General features: G+C 50.7%; 8 protein-coding genes across 8 annotated transcripts; 5 read left to right on the forward strand and 3 right to left on the reverse strand.

Annotated features, from left to right (window-relative positions):
• The first annotated feature begins 343 nt into the window (after positions 1–343).
• Positions 344–813, forward strand: BDQ94DRAFT_129056 (uncharacterized protein). Its single transcript, XM_026763916.1, has one exon. It carries the CDS (start codon positions 474–476, stop codon positions 714–716), a length of 243 nt encoding a protein of 80 aa, XP_026628554.1. The 5' UTR covers positions 344–473; the 3' UTR covers positions 717–813.
• A 1,313-nt stretch (positions 814–2,126) lies between these two features.
• BDQ94DRAFT_139741 (Zn(2+) transporter ZRT3) lies at positions 2,127–3,852 on the forward strand. Its single transcript, XM_026765494.1, has 3 exons — positions 2,127–2,248; positions 2,300–2,430; positions 2,485–3,852. The coding sequence occupies exons 1-3, from the start codon at positions 2,194–2,196 to the stop codon at positions 3,709–3,711; spliced, it is 1,413 nt and encodes a 470-aa protein (XP_026628555.1). The 5' UTR covers positions 2,127–2,193; the 3' UTR covers positions 3,712–3,852.
• On the reverse strand, positions 3,851–5,456 carry BDQ94DRAFT_139742 (splicing regulator NSRP1-like domain-containing protein). The gene has a single exon (XM_026765495.1). The coding sequence runs from the start codon at positions 5,416–5,418 to the stop codon at positions 4,006–4,008; it is 1,413 nt and encodes a 470-aa protein (XP_026628556.1). The 5' UTR covers positions 5,419–5,456; the 3' UTR covers positions 3,851–4,005.
• Positions 5,457–5,621: 165 nt separating this feature from the next.
• Positions 5,622–6,511, forward strand: BDQ94DRAFT_129073 (TRAPP subunit TRS20). Its single transcript, XM_026763917.1, has 2 exons — positions 5,622–5,865; positions 5,948–6,511. Exons 1-2 carry the CDS (start codon positions 5,675–5,677, stop codon positions 6,336–6,338), a joined length of 582 nt encoding a protein of 193 aa, XP_026628557.1. The 5' UTR covers positions 5,622–5,674; the 3' UTR covers positions 6,339–6,511.
• Positions 6,126–8,111, reverse strand: BDQ94DRAFT_186336 (cysteine hydrolase family protein; the record flags this gene model as incomplete). Its single annotated transcript, XM_026775128.1, has 5 exons — positions 6,126–6,618; positions 6,690–7,186; positions 7,245–7,376; positions 7,444–7,868; positions 8,005–8,111. The coding sequence occupies 5 exons, from the start codon at positions 8,109–8,111 to the stop codon at positions 6,496–6,498; spliced, it is 1,284 nt and encodes a 427-aa protein (XP_026628558.1). The 3' UTR covers positions 6,126–6,495.
• Positions 8,112–9,036: 925 nt separating this feature from the next.
• On the reverse strand, positions 9,037–10,117 carry BDQ94DRAFT_168549 (DUF3716 domain-containing protein; the record flags this gene model as incomplete). The annotated part of the gene is made up of 3 exons (XM_026771093.1): positions 9,037–9,550; positions 9,599–9,980; positions 10,030–10,117. 3 exons carry the CDS (start codon positions 10,115–10,117, stop codon positions 9,037–9,039), a joined length of 984 nt encoding a protein of 327 aa, XP_026628559.1.
• Positions 10,118–12,989: 2,872 nt separating this feature from the next.
• nde1 (nuclear distribution protein NudE) lies at positions 12,990–15,865 on the forward strand. The gene is made up of 2 exons (XM_026765496.1): positions 12,990–13,641; positions 13,726–15,865. The coding sequence occupies exons 1-2, from the start codon at positions 13,405–13,407 to the stop codon at positions 15,304–15,306; spliced, it is 1,818 nt and encodes a 605-aa protein (XP_026628560.1). The 5' UTR covers positions 12,990–13,404; the 3' UTR covers positions 15,307–15,865.
• A 429-nt stretch (positions 15,866–16,294) lies between these two features.
• On the forward strand, positions 16,295–16,927 carry BDQ94DRAFT_139748 (uncharacterized protein). Its single transcript, XM_026765497.1, has 2 exons — positions 16,295–16,763; positions 16,838–16,927. The coding sequence occupies exon 1, from the start codon at positions 16,539–16,541 to the stop codon at positions 16,755–16,757; it is 219 nt and encodes a 72-aa protein (XP_026628561.1). The 5' UTR covers positions 16,295–16,538; the 3' UTR covers positions 16,758–16,763; positions 16,838–16,927.
• The last annotated feature ends 3,404 nt before the right edge of the window (positions 16,928–20,331 follow it).

A 20,331-nucleotide genomic window follows, 5' to 3' on the forward strand; every position in this document is an offset into this window, starting at 1 on the left:
CTTTTGGAGCGTACCTGCTTGAGGAGAAGAAGATAGAGGGAGAAGAGGATGGAGATGAAAACAATCTTCGAGTCGGTCTTGGGGCGGCGATTGAGGGGGCTTTTATAATGGAGATGAAGAGGCTGTCTTGTTAGCACAGTGATGCCAGTTAGTATATGACTCTGATGCCTGTGTAGCCCACGTTTAGAGGGGAAGTATCTTTGATCAAATCGAATTGATGCTTTTCTAGTTCTGGTTGCCTGCCATCATGTGACGGAGCCCCTGTACGTCACTCGACGCCGAGGGCCAGACTTTAAGTCCCTTTCACGTTGCACTTCATTCATGGTTGATTCGGCCGGTGCAACAATGCTTCTGGACACCCAGGCTTGCGTGGTTGCACTGCTCGGGGGGTAATCCACGTTGCTATATCAATTTGGCTCGTCTTAGCTTTCTGCGTCTCTCCTGACTACTGACTTTTCTCCGACGATTACTTCATGATTTATCAGAGAAGGGTTCAGAATCTAATGCGGTTGCATCTGTACCACTTCTATATTCTCCGGACAGTGGCAGCAGGTACAAGCTTATCTGATAAATGTGCAGGGGAGATCAGTCTGCAGAAGAGTTACGGACTAGAGAGCCGCTACGTCAGTCATACACATTTGGCAACTCGAGTGATAACAAGCACGGATATTCTTCTTCTACCAATGAATTATTTCGCCCGGCTTGAGAGGCTATAGACAGATGACCACCCACAGGCAAGAATGACACTCTTCTGCTTCAACAGTCCCCGTCATTCCAGAGTCAAATAGGTGGTACTTCAGGTTTCGATTCAAGATTTGGAGTCTGACATGTACCAACCAGAGAAGTATAGATGCTTTAGAGGCTTGGCTCATAAAGCTACTCAGAGGCATTGGCCACTGGGAAGGATGTGTTATCATGAGGTATGGCTGGCACTAGTGGAATCTGGAGTGCTACTGGTGACTGACGATCAACTAAAATCTTAGGTTAACTCGCGCCGACCATTCAGGCGATCCCCAGATCCTCTTACGCCCCATAGTCGCACGCTAACGCAACCGGCAACGCCGAAATACTTCCCCTCGCCGCCATGTCATCTAGTTTTGAGAAAGTGCGCTTCTCGTTTGTAACGGAATATTCAACTAAGGTTACCTTCGGACTGGTTTAGGGCCGAGCGTGTCTGCTCAAAGTGCATGTGGGTAATGATTTTTGGATACTACGATTCATTCGCCAGAACGCATGGTCAAGCACGTCTGTGGCATTTAATGTGGACAGCACCCCGGCTTCTGGATCAGCGTCCTGCATTCCAACTGTAAAGCGAGAAGATGATTCGTTTGGACAGAGAGATGCTTTCTAGTTTCTGCTGGCAGCATCGATGTCTAAAACCAACCCTCTTGAGGTGATCAAATTTTCTAGTAAAAGTCCAGCTCTCGATAGCTGACGGTCTACACCACGTTACTACTTTCATGAGCATGAACCGACACGACAAAGTCTACTTTAAGCCTTCAGCTCTAGCTTATAGGTTAGAGCTCTCATACCACCAACCATGTTGCGCGTCGCATGCATGAGCTCGACTTCCAAGGAGGACGCACATACTACTATGCGCTTATCAGGGACTCCGAGCCATTCAGGGCTGTTGCCTGGCGCTGGCGCTGGTAATATATCGTAAGTTTTAGACATACTGCTACGTGACTCGCCATGACCCATTGCGTTGCTGCAGCTCATGGCCCGATGGGAAATTAGCCTGGGGACCTTGGAGTCTGCTGGTAGGGCAACTAGCGGATAGGGGCGTTGAGGCACGATGAGTTGTACAAGGGGCTCGCGAGTGGGATGGGGCTCCCAGCAGCGTATCATTATCTTCCTTAAAGATTGGTGGTTCTAAACCCCGCCCAAGTAGCTCCCTAATTAACCTCTCCAACGGTGCTGCAGAGATGCAGTGAAAGGACGATTCGTTGGCTGCAGGCAAGGGGAGAATAAAAGAAGTTGAAGAGAGAACAAAGCCGCTGTTTGGTTCAAAGCAAGCGTTGTTGCCCGCAAGGTCCCCAGGTTATCTAATCGCCCGCCGCGTGACATGATATCATGAAATCCAAGGCTCCCCCAAACTCTCTTTCCTTTCCCCTTTGAAAAGTCTCGTTCTTTCTTCTCCGTCAGTGTCTTTTCGCTAGCATCCATTGCTGGCATTCTCGCCTTTTATTCATCATGGCTGCCAGCAATGACCTCCGGGGCTGGGTCATGAGCGCCGTGTCAGGCGTGGGTAAGTCTACCTTCTGTATAGTATTTAGTTTCACTAGCTAACATAGTCCAGCTTGTGTCTTGGGGTCGGCTGTCATTTGTGTGGATCTTGTTTTACGGCGATTGTCTCGCCGCAAAAGCTTCCAGATTGTCCATAATAATGGCTTCTTATCTGCGTCCCTGAGTCTGAGCGCGGGCGTTATGGTAGGTCTCTTTGACCAGTTGACCCTAATGTTGCTAGCATGCTGACCGCGCTAGCTTTACACTTCTCTCTATAGCATGCTACCTACTTCTCATCGGTACCTGACTCGAGCTGGCTTATCCCCCTCGCTCGCTGCATATGTGCTTATCGGTCTCTTTCTGGCGGGCGCGGTCGTCATCCGTTTGGCATCGGCACTATTGCATCGCTACATACCGTCACATGTCGTCGATTGTGCTCATACCCATGAGCCACACCCCACCTCTGATCATGAACACGGGGGCAAGCCAGACGGCCATCTACGCTCCCACGGCCCTAACCACCTGAATGAGCGAACTCCTCTTTTGACTCACAAGTCTTCCCCGGCTACTGTGACTGTCCCCGCTGCTGGAGACGACCCAGGCGCACTTCTGCGAAGGGAATCCCTGCGTATCCGCTTCACACGACGCCTCAGTCGTCTGGTTGGCGGAGTCAAGTCACAATGCGACGAGAATGGCCCTTGTTTTGGCTTTTCGCAGGCGTGCGGGCACGAATGCACCAAGACCCTCGAGGGACCGGAAATCTCTGTCCTGGATGACGGCACCGTGCGCCCGCCGCTGCCGCACCCCCACAGCATATCCGTGCAAGTGGACTCAGCACAACTGGATGATCTTGAGGCAAACCTACCATCCTCGCAAATTCGACGTCAAGAGGCGAGTTCCTCTTCGTCCCGGACCGGGCTTCTTGACGACCAGGATGTGGCGTCTGAGGACGGAACTAAGCCGCCGCCCAATCCCCAACACCATCATCATGTGCCACAGAACGCCTTTCTCTCCATCGGTCTGCAGACATCGATGGCGATTGCTCTGCACAAGTTGCCGGAGGGGTTTATCACCTACGCCACGAACCATGCGAGCCCGACTCTAGGCCTCACGGTTTTCTTGGCGCTTTTTATCCACAACATCAGCGAAGGATTCGCTATGGCCTTACCTCTGTATCTCGCGCTGCATTCGCGCGGCTGGGCGATGTTCTGGTCAAGTTTGCTAGGTGGTATCAGCCAACCCGCAGGCGCTGCGCTGGCAGCTCTCTGGATCTGGGGTGCTCGGCGTGCTAATGGTGACGACACCGCTGGCCCGTCCTGGGGTGTCTACGGCGGTATGTTTGCCGCGACGGCGGGAGTTATGATCTCGGTTGCTCTGCAGCTGTTCAGCGAAGGCCTTACCCTAACTCACAATCGGGGATTGTGCACTGGGTTCGCTATCGGAGGAATGGTCCTGATGGGGCTCAGTTTCGCCCTGACCGCATAGTCATATTGAACGGCGTTGGTGGTAAAAAGCAGTTCCAAGATGCAGCGCATTTTTATACTAGAACACTTAGTTAAAGAGATAGCATTGCCGGCGTTAGGTTCACGACTAAGAATGAGTAACGAAAGTCCAAATATACTGTCTCACTACTAGTACACTTGCTAGTTTCACCCCGTAATACAGACCGGTTGTTGCTGTTGTCTAAGCAGCCCAGTAATCATTCATTATATCGTACAACTATACAGAATCCATGTCCAACGCCAACTATATGCAATCTGCCACCCACGAAGTAATCAATCACGCCTTCTTCGCAGCAGCCTCGCGCTCCCTCTTTCTGGCCAAATACCTCTCCTTCGCACTCATGACATCTCCCTCGGTCTTGCGACTGCGACTCCGCTCCGCAATCTCCTTCTGCCGCGCCGCCTCTGCCTCCTCTTCCTGTCTCGCCCGCTCCTCCAACTGCGACGCAATCATCTCCGTCTGGCGCGCACGCTGTCCACCGCGTTCGGCCTGCCTCTGCGCCCCAAACCTCGAAGCCTGCACCGCTGCCCTCGACGCCGCCGCAGCCGCCGCGTCCTTCTCCCTCTGTGTCTGCTTCGGCTTCGGCGCGACATTCAACCCCGCCGACAACAATTGCCTCTTATCCACCACCTGTCCCTCATCATTAACCGCAATATGCGCCCCCTTGGCATTCAACTCCTCCGCCACCTGCGCCTCGCTCTTCTCCTTCTCTCCCTCCTCCTCTTCAACAACAGCTCCACCCTCCTTCACCTTCTTCGCCGCCTCCTCCGCAGCCTTCACAACAGCCTCATGCCTCTCTTCCCCGCGCGACAACATATCCCGATAAAAGTCCACCATCCCAGATCCCCCATTCTTCTTCCGTCTCTCCTCCTCCTCTTTCTCCCGCGCCTCTTCCTCCGCCTGCACCCGCCGTAACTCCTCCTGCTGCGCCTTGTACGCCGCCGTCACGAACTTCTCCTTGTCCGCGAACTCGTCGCCCTCTGCTTCACGCTCCTTCGCGAGCAGACGGTCCCGCGCTCGCATTTGGTCCCGTTTGCGGATCTCCGCACTGCGGAGCAAAGACGTCATGTACTTAGGTACTGTGGAGCCGCTCTCGCTGTCGGAGGCCTTCTTGTCCTTGTTGGGTTTCGCGTGTAGACTGTCGTACACGGCGTCGTACGAGTAGATGGTTGGGTCAAGTTCGGACGCTTCGACGGCGTGTTTGCGGCTGCTGTGGAGGGCCGAGAGGTTGGTGTAGGGTTTTGTGGTGTCGATATCTTTGGATTTGGGTTTGAGTTTGGATGTGGAGGGGTTGAGGCCGTAGGTTGGTGTGTTCGCTTCTTCGTTGTCATCGTCTGAGGCGTCCGCAAATATGGAGCTCTTGTTGAGCGGTTTCATGTTGGGTGGTTTGGGCGCTCCGGAAGATGCGCCGGGGGCGAGGAGCTTGCGTTTCGCGGGGCGCTCTTCTGTCTTCTCTTCTTCTTCTTGATTGTTGCTAGGTGTGAGATCGTCTAGTCCGCCTATTGTCGTAATTTCAATTGCGCCGCCGCCGCCGTTAGGACCTTTTTTGGTATTGGTAGTAGGTTGGGGTCCATCGTCGTCGGAGTCGTCGCCGAAGATAGGCTTCTTGCGTTTCGGCGCGGGGGGTTTAGGTCGAGAGGTGGGTTTGGAGGGGAGGTTGAGGCCGTAGCCTAGCTTTGGGGGAGGCATTGTATCCTTTAATTTCCTAGCTGGATCTATATCTTCCGTGACCCCTGAAGATGAGAAAGGAAGATGAAGATGAAGCTAGAAACCCATGATGCACGTCACGTGGACCCTACCCTCTGGTCCAGTTTGTTATCTTATCACACGTGACACGTAACTCCCTGGCCATCTCCGATTCCCCGAAAGCCACAAGTAAATAGTGGCCCGCAACCGACCCCGACCATCGAGAGTATACAGACAAACATACAGACGAACAACCAAAATGTCCTATTACTTCACAATTCTCTCCCCGACGGACGTCCCCCTCTTCAACATCGCCTTCGGCACATCCAAATCCGGGGGTGACGGGATCGCCCGTTTCCGATTCCCTGATACAGCGCAGTACATGAATCAGTTCATTATCCATTCGAGTTTGGATATTGTGGAGGAGGCGCAGTGGATGAATGGGAATATGTATATCCCCTTTTTCTTAATATATTGATAAGTACTGGGTGTAATTGGCCATTATGCTGATATCGATGTTGTTTCATGGCAGGTACCTAAAACACATCGACACCTACCCCCCCGCATCAGCATACATCTCCGCCTTCCTGACCCCCTCCGGGGCAAGGTTCCTTCTTCTGCATCAGCCGCCCCAGTTAGCTTCGAATAGCGGTCAGGGAGGGAGTGGGAGTGGTTCGATGGGCGGGTCGATGTCTGGGTCGCTGTTGTTGGGATCTTCGGGCGGGTCGTCGCGCGCGTCTGCGAGCTCGATAGCTAATAATCCGACGTCGCCGCAGACGGAGGAAGCCGTGCGTCAGTTTATGACTGAGGTGTATGAGAATTATGTGAAGACGGTCATGAGTCCGTTTTATAGACAGGGAATGGAGATTAAGAGCCCGGTGTTTAGGGGGAGGGTTACGGCTGCGGGGAGGAAGTGGTTATAGGGTTGATTTATTTTTGTTGCTATTGATTTGTTGATTGTAGTTTGATGCGGTTGGGTTAGGTTGAGGCGTTTAGTGGTTACTCTTTGTACATGGTGTTTGGAAGATACCAGTTTCATATTCAATGTATGCATGTCCATAAATCGTGTTCATAGCTTCGTTATGATATCTTGTCCTTGGCCGTCCTGATGATGGCTCCTCTAACCCAGTGGCAGCTCATTCCTCCAATGTTGATAGCGCTGAATGGTATCCCAGATTTGATCCCAATAAAGTCAGAAGGCCACTGTGGGCGAGTAGCAAAGAGGTAAAGAGAATAAGGCAAAAATTGAATCATCTCCACGCCACCTATCATACCGTCATCTGCGGAGCCAGCTTCTTCACAGTCACGGCTTTGAAGTTCTCCACTGCATGCATCACGTCCTCTAACTTGGCTACTGCCCCGAAGATTCCTCCCTCCATCTTGACTGACTCGATGGCACTCATGTGAAGGGATGGTTCGCTAGCTGCAGTTCCGTCTTCAAGCACCACGCAGTCAAAGCCCCGGTCATTGGCCTCGCGCATAGTCGTCGCAACACACACATCGGTCGTTACACCTACTAATACCAGGTTCTTGATGCCGCGATTGCGGAGGATAAGTTCGAAGTCGGTATGTGCAAAGGCACTCCGGCCAGGTTTGTCAATGACCGGTTCCCCGTGAACCGGGTACAGTTCGTCGACAGTGTCGTGACCCACCTCGCCACGTATCAGCAGACGGCCTAGGGGTCCGGGAGATCCAATTCCCATGCCAGAAGCATTATTTTGTGAGCGGTAGGCCTCTCTACTAGACAGTGTCGACAGATCGGGCCGATGCCCTGGACGACGTCAGTAATCGAAGGAAAAAGAAGGGAAAGTGCCGAGACTTTCACCTACCTTCCCGGGTGTGGTAGATGGGAAAACCGGATGAGCGAAATGCATTCAGCAGATGCTGTAATTTCGGAATTAGTGCCTGATTAGCCGATATGTCGTAGCCCTGAAGGCTCATGTATCCACCCGGCAAACAGACTGTGTTGGCATCCCATTAGTAAAAGGCTCAGCCAGGACCCACACGACCACATGGGATTATACGCACAGTCCTTTTGCATGTCAATAATTACTAACGCCGTCGTATAGGGGGTCAGCGTCGCATCGTGCGGCCAATCGTAGGGGACCGCTGCGATCTGGCCCTTCCGGACCTTATGATGAGGGACCTGCCGAGGCTTTTCGACAATCGGGCCGTGGTTGTGCGTGGCGTTCAAGACAGTCAGCGTCCAAATCCCAGGAGTTCCAGCTGCAACTAGCATGAACGGGCAATCCATCAACCGGGATGTTCGCCGCCGCTTCCTCGTCTCCTCAGTGAGCCCGTTGCGCGGGCGATAGTGGCCCCCGCGATCGCATCGCAACCAGACCTTAGCAGTCCGCCCCGGTTTCTTTTCCGTGGGAGTGCTGGACGACTTGACTACGACGTTGTATCCATGAGCTTTTCCGTGAGCTTGCACTGCTGCGAGAAGCGTCGCCCTTTAAGGAAGATCACCACGATGTGAGTTATCAGATCCACTATGGAGCCACAGCGGACCGATCCGCTACCCGACGTGTGGCAAGGGGCACAGAGAGGGTGGGAAAGGAGGAGAGGGAGTGAACGGGCCAAACTCACTTATCAGGATATGTCCCCTCCGGCGGGGGAAGCAGTTGCATGGACATGTCCGGAATATCCTGTAAATCACTGGGTGCATCCAGGTTCAGATCGGTAGGATCCGCCATGGTGACAAGTGGTGGGGAAGAGAGGGTCTGGCAGGACACATCAGCGTCATCAGACAGAGACCCATGACTTTCATTGGGACAGAGGATAGCGCGAGCAGAAAATAAAAAAAAAAAAAAATAATCAGGACCAGAAAGTCATCGTGTCCATGTGGAAACGGGGGTCCAGCAAGTGCGTGGAAGCACCTTCTTAAGACAGGGACGGGGACCGGGATTCAATATGTGCGTGGATATAGCGTCACGACTGGTGTATGCCTGGGAGGGCCGGGCTGTGGCGGGATCCCAAGCCAGAACACTGGGTTGGTGAAAGTCATAGAAGAGAAGAAATACATACAAGAGGGGGGTCACACGCGGGAGCAAATCTTCCCGAAACCAGTTCCTTCAAGCTCGAGTCGTGAACAGGCTCAACAGGGCGAAGATAATCAGCGCAGGAGCACGGCTCCGGGAGGACAGAACGGCGTGGCAGGAGAAAGTGAGTGAGTGAGTAGGAAGCCGTGTGTGTTCACAACCCCTCACGTGACTGTGGCCCGTGCCCACAGCTCTTCGGCTGTAGTCTTAAAAGCGCATCTTCCTCTTCACTGTTCGCAACACTCATCATCCCTTATTCACTTCATACTTCGACATCTCTTTCTATTCTCTCTCCCGATGAGACTCATCTCTTTCTCTCGCCTCATCTCTTTCTCTCGCCTCATCTCTTTCTCTCGCCTCATCTCTTTCTCTCGCCTCATCTCTTATCATCCCATACAAGGCTAGTGGTGGCTCTGTTTTCATCAGGTCCAGGTATGAAAAAGAACACTCCGCATCTTCATGGACATGCTGACCTTCAACTCAGATGAGAGGCAGAGAAGAGAAGAAACCAAACAAAAATCAAAGATGAAATGAAAGAAACTCAAAACAGCAACCGAACACGAGCCTCAGAAGAACAAGCTTATTCCTGCTTGTTCTTTTGAGGCTCGTGTTCGATGCTGTACTCAGCGTCTTCAAGCACCAAAGCCAAAGGGCAATCGCCGGCCGGAGGGTATGAGCAGATCTCTTCTCTGATTTGCGTGGCGGACGACTGTGGCAAAGTGTCACAGTCATCTGCTGGCATTTCTGCCGAGTAGAGAAACCGACACCACCACCCCTCTGCCGACGAATCAGTCTCGTTGGCAGAGGGGTCGGACAACGAGGGATCTGCCGCCTGGTAAACTTCGGCTTCATCTTCGCTGCCGCTGTTTGTGGCGCCCGTTGGCAGGTTACCCTGCTCTTCCGATGAATGAATGGTGTCACTGAGCGCAGTGTCTTCCGATTGATGAGCTGGAGATGAGTCATTAAGAGCACTTGTTTCGCCCAATTCCTGGGCCTCGGAGGCGGAATCTTCATCATTAACGCGCAAAAAGTCGAATCCATCCTCACCAATGAGCTGTAGCGTTTGCCGCAAGCCTCCGTTTGGAAGAACGAGTCTGGAATGCCCGTTAGCCAGAAACCCACATTGGTATCGGAGGACTTACTGTGTGTCCGCCTCGGCCCACATATCACCCTTGGACTTCTCGAACTTCAACCTGTGCTCACAGTACGTTCCTTGGTGATAAAAAATGCAATTTGCACAAGCCGCCCTGTGCAGGGCACGGCCACCAAAGCTAGGCGAAATCACGCACCTGACAAAAGGACCTTTTGTCTGGCACCGCACGCATCTCGCGACCTCCACTCCTCGGCGGTAAAGTAAAGCTGCAGTGATCGACTCTCTGCTTTTGATCCTACGTTCGACGGGTTGTCCATTTTCAAGAGCCCACTCAAGGGGTCTAACAACGTCAAGCACGGTAGCCACTTGTTTATCATACTTCGTTATTTTCGGCTGGCTGCCGGCCTGCTGGGTTGCGGTACTGTTCTGGGCTGGTGGTATGTGAGCAAACTGTTACGAGATATATGGGAGGCATCAGACCTTCAGGCAGACGCAGGGTATCCTCTTTCGCTTCTCTCATCGCAACAGCGATGCGCCTGTCCACCTCAGCTTGTCCGATGGCCGACATGTTGTCAACGGATCTGCTTCAGCCGAATCTCAAGTATTAAGGCAGAGAATTTTCAATATGGCTCTATACCACCTGAAATCTTCAAACGAGCTGTCGTGATACACTTATAACTAGGATAACTGAGGGTAAGAGGCAGCTAACCAAGAAGCGTTAGCGTCAGAGAGAGATGTTTTCAGGGAGGAAAACTGGGCCACGTGTTGCTTTTAGATCATAACAGAAGCAGTGAATGGAGTCTCGCTGGGCCAGTCATGGCTCATGGTTGTCCCAGCGAGTCAGCAGAAAAAATCACTGTCCCAGCAGACCCGCCGGGGTGCTCACAGTGCACCGTGTTGTGTCCTCGGTTGGGATGGTGGTTCAAGCACAAGGGCTAGTCAGTTCACAGATTCACATTTCATCTACAGAATGTGCAATAGCCTATATTCATGTGAGGGAGATCAATTCGCCCAGGCCAGCAGCTGGGGAGTGTTCACCAAGTGTCACGATATACTGTTGATAATACAGTTGGATATCACGCTTCTCAGTAGCCACATTAGAATCACCAAACATGCTGAAAGCACTATCTTTACTTCCACCCCTACAAATCTCCGTAGCCTTCATCATCTGGGACCTCGACCATATAGTAATATCTCTGTGCAGTCCATCCGCAAATGGGTGACCTCACCACCTATCGACCCTATAGTAGCTTCGATGAGTCCAAGATCCAATGCACCAAGCCCTCCGATCTTAAGTCTCAACGAAGCCAGCCTGCTACCCATCGTCTATGCCATCTCCAGCCTTCCACTTCATGTACTTTACATAAAGGTCTTGAACGAAACAATCCACTTTATGTGTCGATTACGCAAATCTTTTTTGGGGGTTTATATTCTCTTCTCGGTATTCCATCAAGCTAACGAAATCTTTTCTTTTGCTAGAGCCTAGGTAGCTACAGCAATTCAGTCATCTATATTGATTGATCCACAGCTAACTGACAAACCGGTATTTGCAGTCTCTCATATACAATTCTAGTTCAAAATCAAATCAAGCAGTACATTTTCAATATAGATTGTCAGTGTAATCATAGATGATGACCAGTACGCGGGAGCCTGCCATGTAAAAAAAGGGGATATCAAAGCGTTCGGTGTTTTCAATCAGGTGGCAAAAGGGCTGGAAATCTCCCCTCTATCGCTGCATATCGTCACTGACTTATTCCGTGGACACTTCGTCGATCCAAAGAGCATTGGGGTCTGCATCATTGAACGATGAATCTTTGTGATGAGTTTCATATTTTAGGTACTGCTATTGTAAGGCAATCTACTGTCATCTGAATCATTGTTGTTGTTAAGATGTAATAGTTTGTTCCCACAAATTGCTGCTTCTTAATTATGTGCAGAGAATGGAATGTCTTATTATGCTCTGATGATACGATCGAGTTCAAATACTATGTTTATTGATATGTGGTTTTGTTCTTCTTTTCGAAGACGGAGGAATCACATCAGGCAAATTTGAGACCCTTGTTTCAGATGGGATGATCTCTATGTATCAAATCGATCATTACAGAGAGCAGTCGAAATCATACCGTATGGCTGAGGTACCGGGCTGTATTCACCCTGAAGGTCAGAAGGGGGTAATACTACTTCTAGCAGTAGTTGGTTCTCACAATTAAAGAAGCCCGGGAGTCCATACTACTGTATAAGAATGGATATATAGCTATTACTAGTCTGGGTAGTTATCCGGGTTTCTACATTGCAAACGTTTTCGGCGCGTTTGGGTCACTGGCCCGAGCTTATTCTATATATTCTAGAGCCGGAGGAGTATCCTGAGACATACCTCAATATGCAAGAAGTTGATCGTTAGTGCCAAATATCATCTGATAGTATGGGAGCCCAGTGACCGAACTAGTCATAATCACGATCTAGATCTGGGCTGAGCAAGATTATGTACAAGAAAATGCGGTTCTGTGGATGTCACAAAAATCGTCAACCGAAGACACGTATACAAACGCGAGCTTGACGTCCTGGGACGATTTATGTTGGAGGACTAGCGTCGAGAGATCTGGGCATGTGAAAGCTGGAACTTAAGCATTTAGATGTATCTCCGGTCTCGCATCCGGGTGGAGAGCCTTCTTCGTGCTAATACATGGCGACATTTGCATGTTACAGGGCCGCGATGCCTTCAAATAAGGAAGAATGCTTCGGGTATAGTGCTACTAGGTCTAATAGCAGATTATAATCGCAACCGCGACTGCGACCGCTTAATGGTCGCCAGCAGTCCTATCAGATCCGAGAATGCTCTTGGGATGCCTGATGGCCATCTGATTGGTGCGCAAAAGTTCACTGGCGGCCGACCAAACACACCAATCGTGGGGAGACACCAGTCTACTAGTGCTAAGTAAGTAGTATACCTCACCTGGCTGAGGTGGTCATCTGAATGGAAGCGCACTAGTGAGTCGGGATCATATGTTGACGCTCCAAAAATTGAGGGAAACTAGTATAGAATATAGAGTTCAGTTCCATGGTTCAGGCAGAAAGGGATGTACTTCCAGAGGTCTGGGTAAGCATCTAGGGAATGCGGAATAGCAACTCAAATCCAGAGTGATGGAAAATTAGTAGAGCATACGATGAATAGATAGATGGATGGATGGATGGATGGCATCTGACTGTTGCCCAGGCAGAGGATGTTATTTTGGACTGTTGACGATCGGCAACCTCAGGCCGCGAGACCACGGGGGACTCGGGCGTAAGTTACGGTAACCCGTCACGACCGGTAAAGGCGGTTGTTGACAGCCAGACCCCGTGCCACTGCCGCCATTGGCTGATTGGATCTTGCGCCCGTCCCGTCCGCTCTGGATAGCATCACCATCCATCTACCCAACTACTCTCCCCTCAAAAACATTCTCCCTTCTTCCCCCCTCCCCTCCCCTCCCTCCCCTCTCTCCCCTATCCCTTTCCCTCTGTGAGGGATTCATCTAAGGTAAGTCAATTTGCTGAGGCCATTCTGGTCTTGGTATTCTTTCAGCGATCTGGTCCTTTTCACCTCCCGCTTCGTCCTGTCTCCTTCCTGGCGTCCACGCCTTCACACCGTCGCAAGCGTTCCCGGCTGCCTGCGACACCGCCTCGGCCCCTCCGACATCACCACCAGTTCACGCACGGTTGTTCTGACTACCCGCGTGTTCATGCTCTCGACCCTGGCCTCCCCTTCTCCCATCCAGACCATTCTATAAATCTCCCCCCCTTCTCCCGGGGTCTCTCTGACGTGGTCCCCTGGAGCGTGCGTTCCGATCGCCGGTTTCGTCTGCTGGTGCCGCAATCATGCCATCGGCCGACGCTTCTTCGTCCGCCCGCCCCAACGGGACCAGCTCGCGGTCTGATCAGCTCGCTTACTACAAGGCGCAATATGAACAGCTAGAAGCCGAACTGGCGGAGTTCCAGGCTTCCAGCCGGGAACTGGAAGCAGAGCTGGAGAAGGATATCGAGGCGTCAGAGAAGCGGGAGCGGGTGTTGAAGGAGAAACTGGAAAACCTGAGATACGAGGTCGACGAATGGAAGGTGAGCCTGACGTGTTCCTGGTCCCTCAAACTTCCCTCGTGGGAGGCTTGAAGATCTCCAAGGTTAACGGGAACCCCCTTGCAGTCCAAATTCAAGCAGTCCAAATCGGAGGCCAACACGGCCCAGAATTCGCTGCAGAAGGAAATCACAACCTTGCGAGATGCCAACCGAACCCTGCAGTTGAGACTACGTGATACTGAAGTTGCGAACGATGATTATGAGCGTCAGGCCCGCCACACCACTTCGTCCCTGGAGGATATGGAGCAGAAATATAACATGGCCATTGAGCGCAGCGTCCTGTTGGAAGACGAGGTGAAGGCCGGAGAGAAAGAGCGCGAGGCTCTCCGCATTCAATGCCAGCGTCTTCGGGATGAACTATCGGAGCAGAAACTCGACAACGAAATTCTTCAGGAGAAGCTTCGTCATGAGCAGTACGGCGGTCGGCGCAAGAAGCCAACGCCTTTGTCCCGCACGGCATCGTCAACACCGCAGGCCCCCGAGATTTTCGATCGCTCCCCGGGCACGTCCGCTGTGTCATCTCCCCTATTTGTTCGTACGCCGATGAAGTCCTCGTTGATGGGTGTTACTGCAGCTCCTCCATCGCCACCAATGTCCGAGACGTCGGTCAGTGTGACCAACATGATGGCCAACATGCGCAAGACAGTTCATGCTACTGCTGGATTTCCGCTCCAGAAAGCGTCAGGATCCGAGTCTCTCATGGGCTCCCGATCGATGTATGACGCCAGACCCAATAAGTCTTCCCGATCTCGCACCACTGGCAATGCAAGCAACAATACCCGTTCTTCCGCATCCACGGCCACGTCCCGCATTAGCTTGACGAAGCCCGCCAATTTTGGCAATTCGATCAGCTCGATCAATTCTCCGCGAAGCGAGAATGATAACCAACAGAGTAATCTGCCCAAATCGGGTTCGTTGTTCCAGATTCGGGGCCTCATCGGCAAGATGCAGCAGCTGGAAGAAAGAGTCCAGTCAGCCAAATCCAAGCTGCCTCCCCCGTCCGACTCGCCGTCTCGCACCTCTTCGCGTTCCGGATCGATCTCCGTGAATGGGGGAAGTCCCGTTGCTTCCACCATCACTATGCGCCGAAACTCGCGCAAGCGGTTGAGTGGTAGCAGTTTCAGTTCGTCGATCCGGGATAATGATGGCACGGCATCATCTGTCTCCAACAATCGACCATCCTTTGGCACCCGCAATGGAGGCGACAGCCGACCTAGCAGCCGTACTAGCTACTCCAGTGCCTTCAGCCAAAGTACACACCCAAGCATCGCGCCGTCGACACGCCCAGAGAGCCGCCAGAGCCGGACTAAGACTCCTTTGGGACATTATTCGACGAACCCTACCACGGAGAGCCGGCGGCCGCGGTCGTCGCTGAGCAATCCGTCGGGGCAGAATGGCTCGGTGAACGGCATGTCCAACATCGATGAAGATGAGGACCAAAGCCTAGCGTTCCGCTTGTCCGTTCAAGCCAAGATTAGCGAAGCCCGCGAGACCCGCTTCCCGCCATACTCTACGGCGACTCTGCCGAAAAGACGGACACCCAGCGGCATCCCGGCGCCACGCACCTTGCGAACCAGCACTGGCGGAGGCATGGCATCCCCAGACCCGAAGGCCACCAAGGTTGGCGACCTCGGCGAGACATTTTAAGCTTCTTCTTGTTCTTTCCCTTGTTCTTCTTTCAAATACCCCTCTTTTATCCCCGAACGGCAATTGATTTCAAGGGGGTTTATGATGTTCACGGCCGGTACGCAGGTTATTTTGATTCGCTTCTTTATTCCCCTTTAACCCTTGTCATCCCTCTTTTGCATCATTCTCATTTTCTCCTATTCATTGATTCCCTTCGACATTGTTCCATTTACATCGACTACCCCTGGCACGTTTTTTTTTTTTGAAAGAATGCCCCACCTAGAGGGGGTCCAGATCATTTGGCGGACTTGTTTAGACAGGTTCATAGACATCTGCTTTATCAAACTTATCGGAAGGTGGCATCCCATTTGTGTTGGGATGGCCTTCGAGTCTGTACAGTCAGTGGCGGCGGAGTTGGAATTGTGACCGGTTGACTGGCGCATGGAAGGTTCTTCTAGCCGGGAGGCTTGTCCTCCAACGGCGTCCAAGCTGTGTCTCAGCACCTGATTTCTTTGATGTTATTCTGTTGCTGTGTATTGAGAGAGTTGCCTAGGCGTTAGGTAAATACCCAGTGACTTGGATGAATGGTTTGCGTAGGCTGCACGATTCTTCAGTGGCAGACATTCTAGACCTGATCGTTATCTGGCACGTAGTTCTTAATGCGCCGATCTGCACGACCATAATCCAAAGTAGGGGATGCTGAAGGGACGTGTCACTGCATGGGTGGCACCCACCCATTACTTCATGTTGCAACACCCACCACACTTTTCCAGACGGCCACTAGTTATCTAATTCTGATTTGAAAGATCAAATTGTAGACTATACTCATCCTTTGCCGCAATAACATAGCCTCCCCTCTCTCACATAGTCTCTACAAACTGACATGCATCAGACAGAACTAACCTATTTCCTCAACCTTTTAAAAGTACTAGCAAGTAGTAAGAAAATAGTAATCATAATCATAATCATAACACCACCAAAACCCGGACACCCCCTCGGATTTTATACCCCCTGTCTCACCCCCATGGCCCCCAATTCGGCGCATTTATTCTCACCTAATCCTACCTTGCTAGAAATGTTAAACCCCGACACCATCCTTCCCACGTGAACCACGGCCCGAGACAAGCACAACAGGCCAGTCAGTCTAAAATCTGACGACAGAGCGATGGAATGGAAGATAATAGAATAACTAATCGATCGGTGATTTTTAAGTTTCGTGATTTGCTTGTTTCGGAGGTCGGGGGCCGGAAGCGATGTCAGACCATGAAACTCCGAATTGGCCGCGAAGGAACGGAGAATTGTATCTCGTTTTGATTTCTCATCCTGCAGGATTTCGGGGACTCGTATTGATTTTTTCCATGCTAGTGCAGGTGCAGGTGGAACGTGGGTTTGGGGTTTGGGTCAGTTTGGTATTTGGAGTAGTGGGTTCGAAGAGTTGTGGATGGTGGATGGGGAATGTAAGATGGTGGTGATGGTTACTAGTTTTGGTTAGTTGGTGTAGGATGATATGGCGGGGAGGGTAATGGGGGGTAAATTGGTGGTTTAAATTTACAGTGGTCAGTTAGTATAGTGTAGACTAATTCAGTTGAATCTGCTGCTAGTATTCAATTGAAGATTCGTATTTTGGGTTTCTGGGCAGTTGACAATAGTAGTAGATCTGCTGGGAACAGAAGCTAGTACGGGATATATAAAGTGGTAGTGGTACCACATAGTACTAGATGCACGGCAATGGCAGTGACAATGTTTTATAAAAGTTATCTACGATCACATTTAGTTATCAATCATTATAAAATATAGAATAATTATTTATACTAATTGTAAATATTATATAACCCGATTTATTATTACACACAACGTAGTATAAGAGTCCAAAATCTATAGAAACTATATATAACTAGTAAGAGCCGTCCGAGATGATCAACGAACCAGAAGCACTTAATGCCGGAAATTCTGTCATTCATTGTAGCAGAGCAGTAATTCTACTCTTATTTGTTGAACTGAAAAACATCAACATTATGCTAAGCAATCAACTGTGATGAGTGTCAGATGGTATCATATCATGTTCTCCTACTGTGTGGATAATAAATTGGTGGATATCTCAGATGTCCACGAAGTAGTATGGCCCTATGCAACGTCTTCCACTAACTATAATCAGACTGACAATTGACGATCTACTACCTCCGATGGAAGTCTCGAACCATCCTCTATCCAGTGGCTTATTCTACGCATTACAAGGATCAAATAGCAACCACAGGGGGAACCATGACTTGAGTTTGACGAGCTCAGCCCTGCTTCCGCCAAACAGATAGCGGATGCAAGATCGTTGAATCTAGAAAGACCCACGTCAGATCCGAGCAGAATACAGTAAGCCTGAAAAGGCAATCCCTATTTGATACCTTGGGGTGCCCACCACCGGCATCAGTTTCCTCAATCGACAAGGGGAACCCACTAATAATGAGGGATCCTTATTTCTTGAAAGTTTACGCTGGGACTAGACTAGTCTCTGCACGGCCTTTTTGACCATCAGGTCTCACCACAAGGCCATGTGTTCGAGGCCCGAGCCTGTGTTATTGGGAAATCAAGTACGTTGATTTACTTGATTGATACCTGGCAGACGGTGGCCACACGAGTCATGGAACCGGTCAACCGAATCCACCGCAACGTGTTTGTCAATGCCGTGGTGGGAGGCTCGGAGGAAGTGCCGATCCAGTTATTGTTCTCTGGCTGTGATTGATTGGTATTGAGCTTGCTCTGGGTTGAATTGAGGCGGAGGTTCTACCAGTTCACTTTTAGTGGAGTTCGGCTGGTGGTGACGAGTGGAATACTACAGTCCAAAGGTTAACTACGAATACGCTTGGGTACCTATCATCGACGATGGATGAACTGGGACTGTTCGGGATATTTATGATCAGATTGTCGAGGAGGTCGAACAAGATGCATGTCGAACCTCAGCACGAGCGTTTTTCCCAAAGAAGGCTAGTGGCCGGCAATTTTGATGAGAGCGGGCGTCCCGTGATTTCCCACGATCCCAACGGGATGACAACTCCATTGCACCTGATTGGCGGGAAACAGTGGGGTCGTCAACACAGTCCCAAAATGGTTAGTGTAGGGATGGGACTTTGCAGCAAACAATGTGGATCCAAGGTTTTTTTTTCCCCCTACGGATCCTTAGTACTATTGAAATGCACTTCCGAGTTGGCCAGTCGGGCACCATCCAGTCCAGACTGTCCAGTAGTCTAGTCGGTCTCTCTCATCCTCAACCCAGGAAGGGGATGGAACCCGGTACTATGGCTGGAGCCCCAAGCGCTTTGGGGTTGCAGGCAATCCTGGATGAGCGGGTCAGTCAGAATACAATGTCCCTGGTTATTGGAAATTTGTATCCTTCTGGGAGTAATGAACGAAGTCTGAATAAATTAAATCTATGATTAGTAGGAGATGAACCATTGTCACTAGATGCCACTATTAGATGCTAACTACTTACTGACTGCCTTATCAACAACTGCTATTATTACTTTATTTATCTATACTTATAGTATCTGCCAGTAATGGATGATCGGACCGGACTGATGGATATTGGATAGATGGAGGTCTGGATAAATTACCGGCTCCCCAATATAAGCTTGTATTATGCCGATGTGATCCCGTCAGGTTCTTGTTTCGCTCTCCGAGCCCCGGAGTATCTTTGCACTCAATTCGGAGCAAAGAACCCGCGTTCGGTCAAAATGCGATTTGCAATTCACATTCTATGTACTACGAACTACTATCTACCCGGCAGGAGGGACGGTCTGAATTGACAGCTCATGACGGGCCCCGACAATTCTCGACTAGTGACTTGAGTGGATTTGTTCCGAGCATGGCGGGAATGTTCACTCGGTGTTCAAGGCCAAAAGCCAAGGCCCGCCATGATGATCGTCCGGGTTTTGAGCGCCAACTTGAATCTGTTGGCTTGTCGGGGAATTCCCCAACTACCACTCCGAACTAGATACTAGCAGCTAGTAGACTGTCTAGACAGCACGCACGCACTCACTCACTCACTACTAGCGAGCAAGCTGGGTTCAACTCTGTCCTATCCGTCTTATCATGCGCCCCATGCACGTTACTTCGTACCTTGCTTGGTCTTTCACTTTTTGGCCCCCCCAAATCCTCTGGACTTGCATCCAGGGTGACATGGCATACTACGCGGTGAGACCGCCAATGAGTCGTCGGTGAGATTCGGCACATGCCTGCCTTGTTTCCATCCCTTCTTAGGTAGCAGTCAAAACCCGCATGAAAGGGAGAGGGGTTTTGTTGGAGAGCAGATAGTACAGGATGTAGTCAACTACTTACTACTGGACTAGATGTTCAGTGAGGAACCATGGACCGAATCGGGGAGGGATTGGCTGCAGCAGCGGATTGTTGACCCGACAAATGCTGGGGATCCAGCCAGACAAAACTGGTGGGAAGGCCCGACGTCATGGGCCCAACAAGCCGTACCGCTAGTTGGGAGTCTCTCTCTGTTTCGGTCCATCGGGGCGGCGGCCATCTGGTCTCGCGCTATTCTTCCCTTCCTTCAGTCCTTCTCTTTCTCGACACCTTTTGCCGGACTGTGGAAACCCACCTTTAGTTCCTTTTTGATAAAATAAATTATTTTTTTATTTTTATTTTTTTTTTATTTTTCTGTAAAAGATTTTTTTCGTCTTTTAAAAAATAATTTCTATTATTTCTTCTTTGGTGAACCATCCACCTCTCCGCGTATTTTTCCGTTCTGCACATTTCCCTGTACATTTACCGGTTCGAGCAATTATACGCCTCGTCCAGTAGTCCAGCTCCATTTATTATTTCTCTGCTCTTCCCTTTTCTTCTTCCCCGTCGACCTCTTTTCTTCTTCCACTTCCCCTTCTTCCTCCCCCCCCTTCTCCAAACCACTACTCCTCCTTATCCAAGTGCCATTGCTTGCTTGTTTGACTGTCCCAAGGTGGTCCCAGTAAGTTCTCCGTCTTACCCTTCCCAATGTTTTAACATTCCCTCCCGCACGTCCTCCGCGACTGGCCGCATGAAACTTTGTCG

This window comes from Aspergillus welwitschiae, assembly GCF_003344945.1.
Source record: "Aspergillus welwitschiae strain CBS 139.54b unplaced genomic scaffold BDQ94scaffold_9, whole genome shotgun sequence".
Lineage (NCBI taxonomy): Eukaryota > Fungi > Ascomycota > Eurotiomycetes > Eurotiales > Aspergillaceae > Aspergillus > Aspergillus welwitschiae.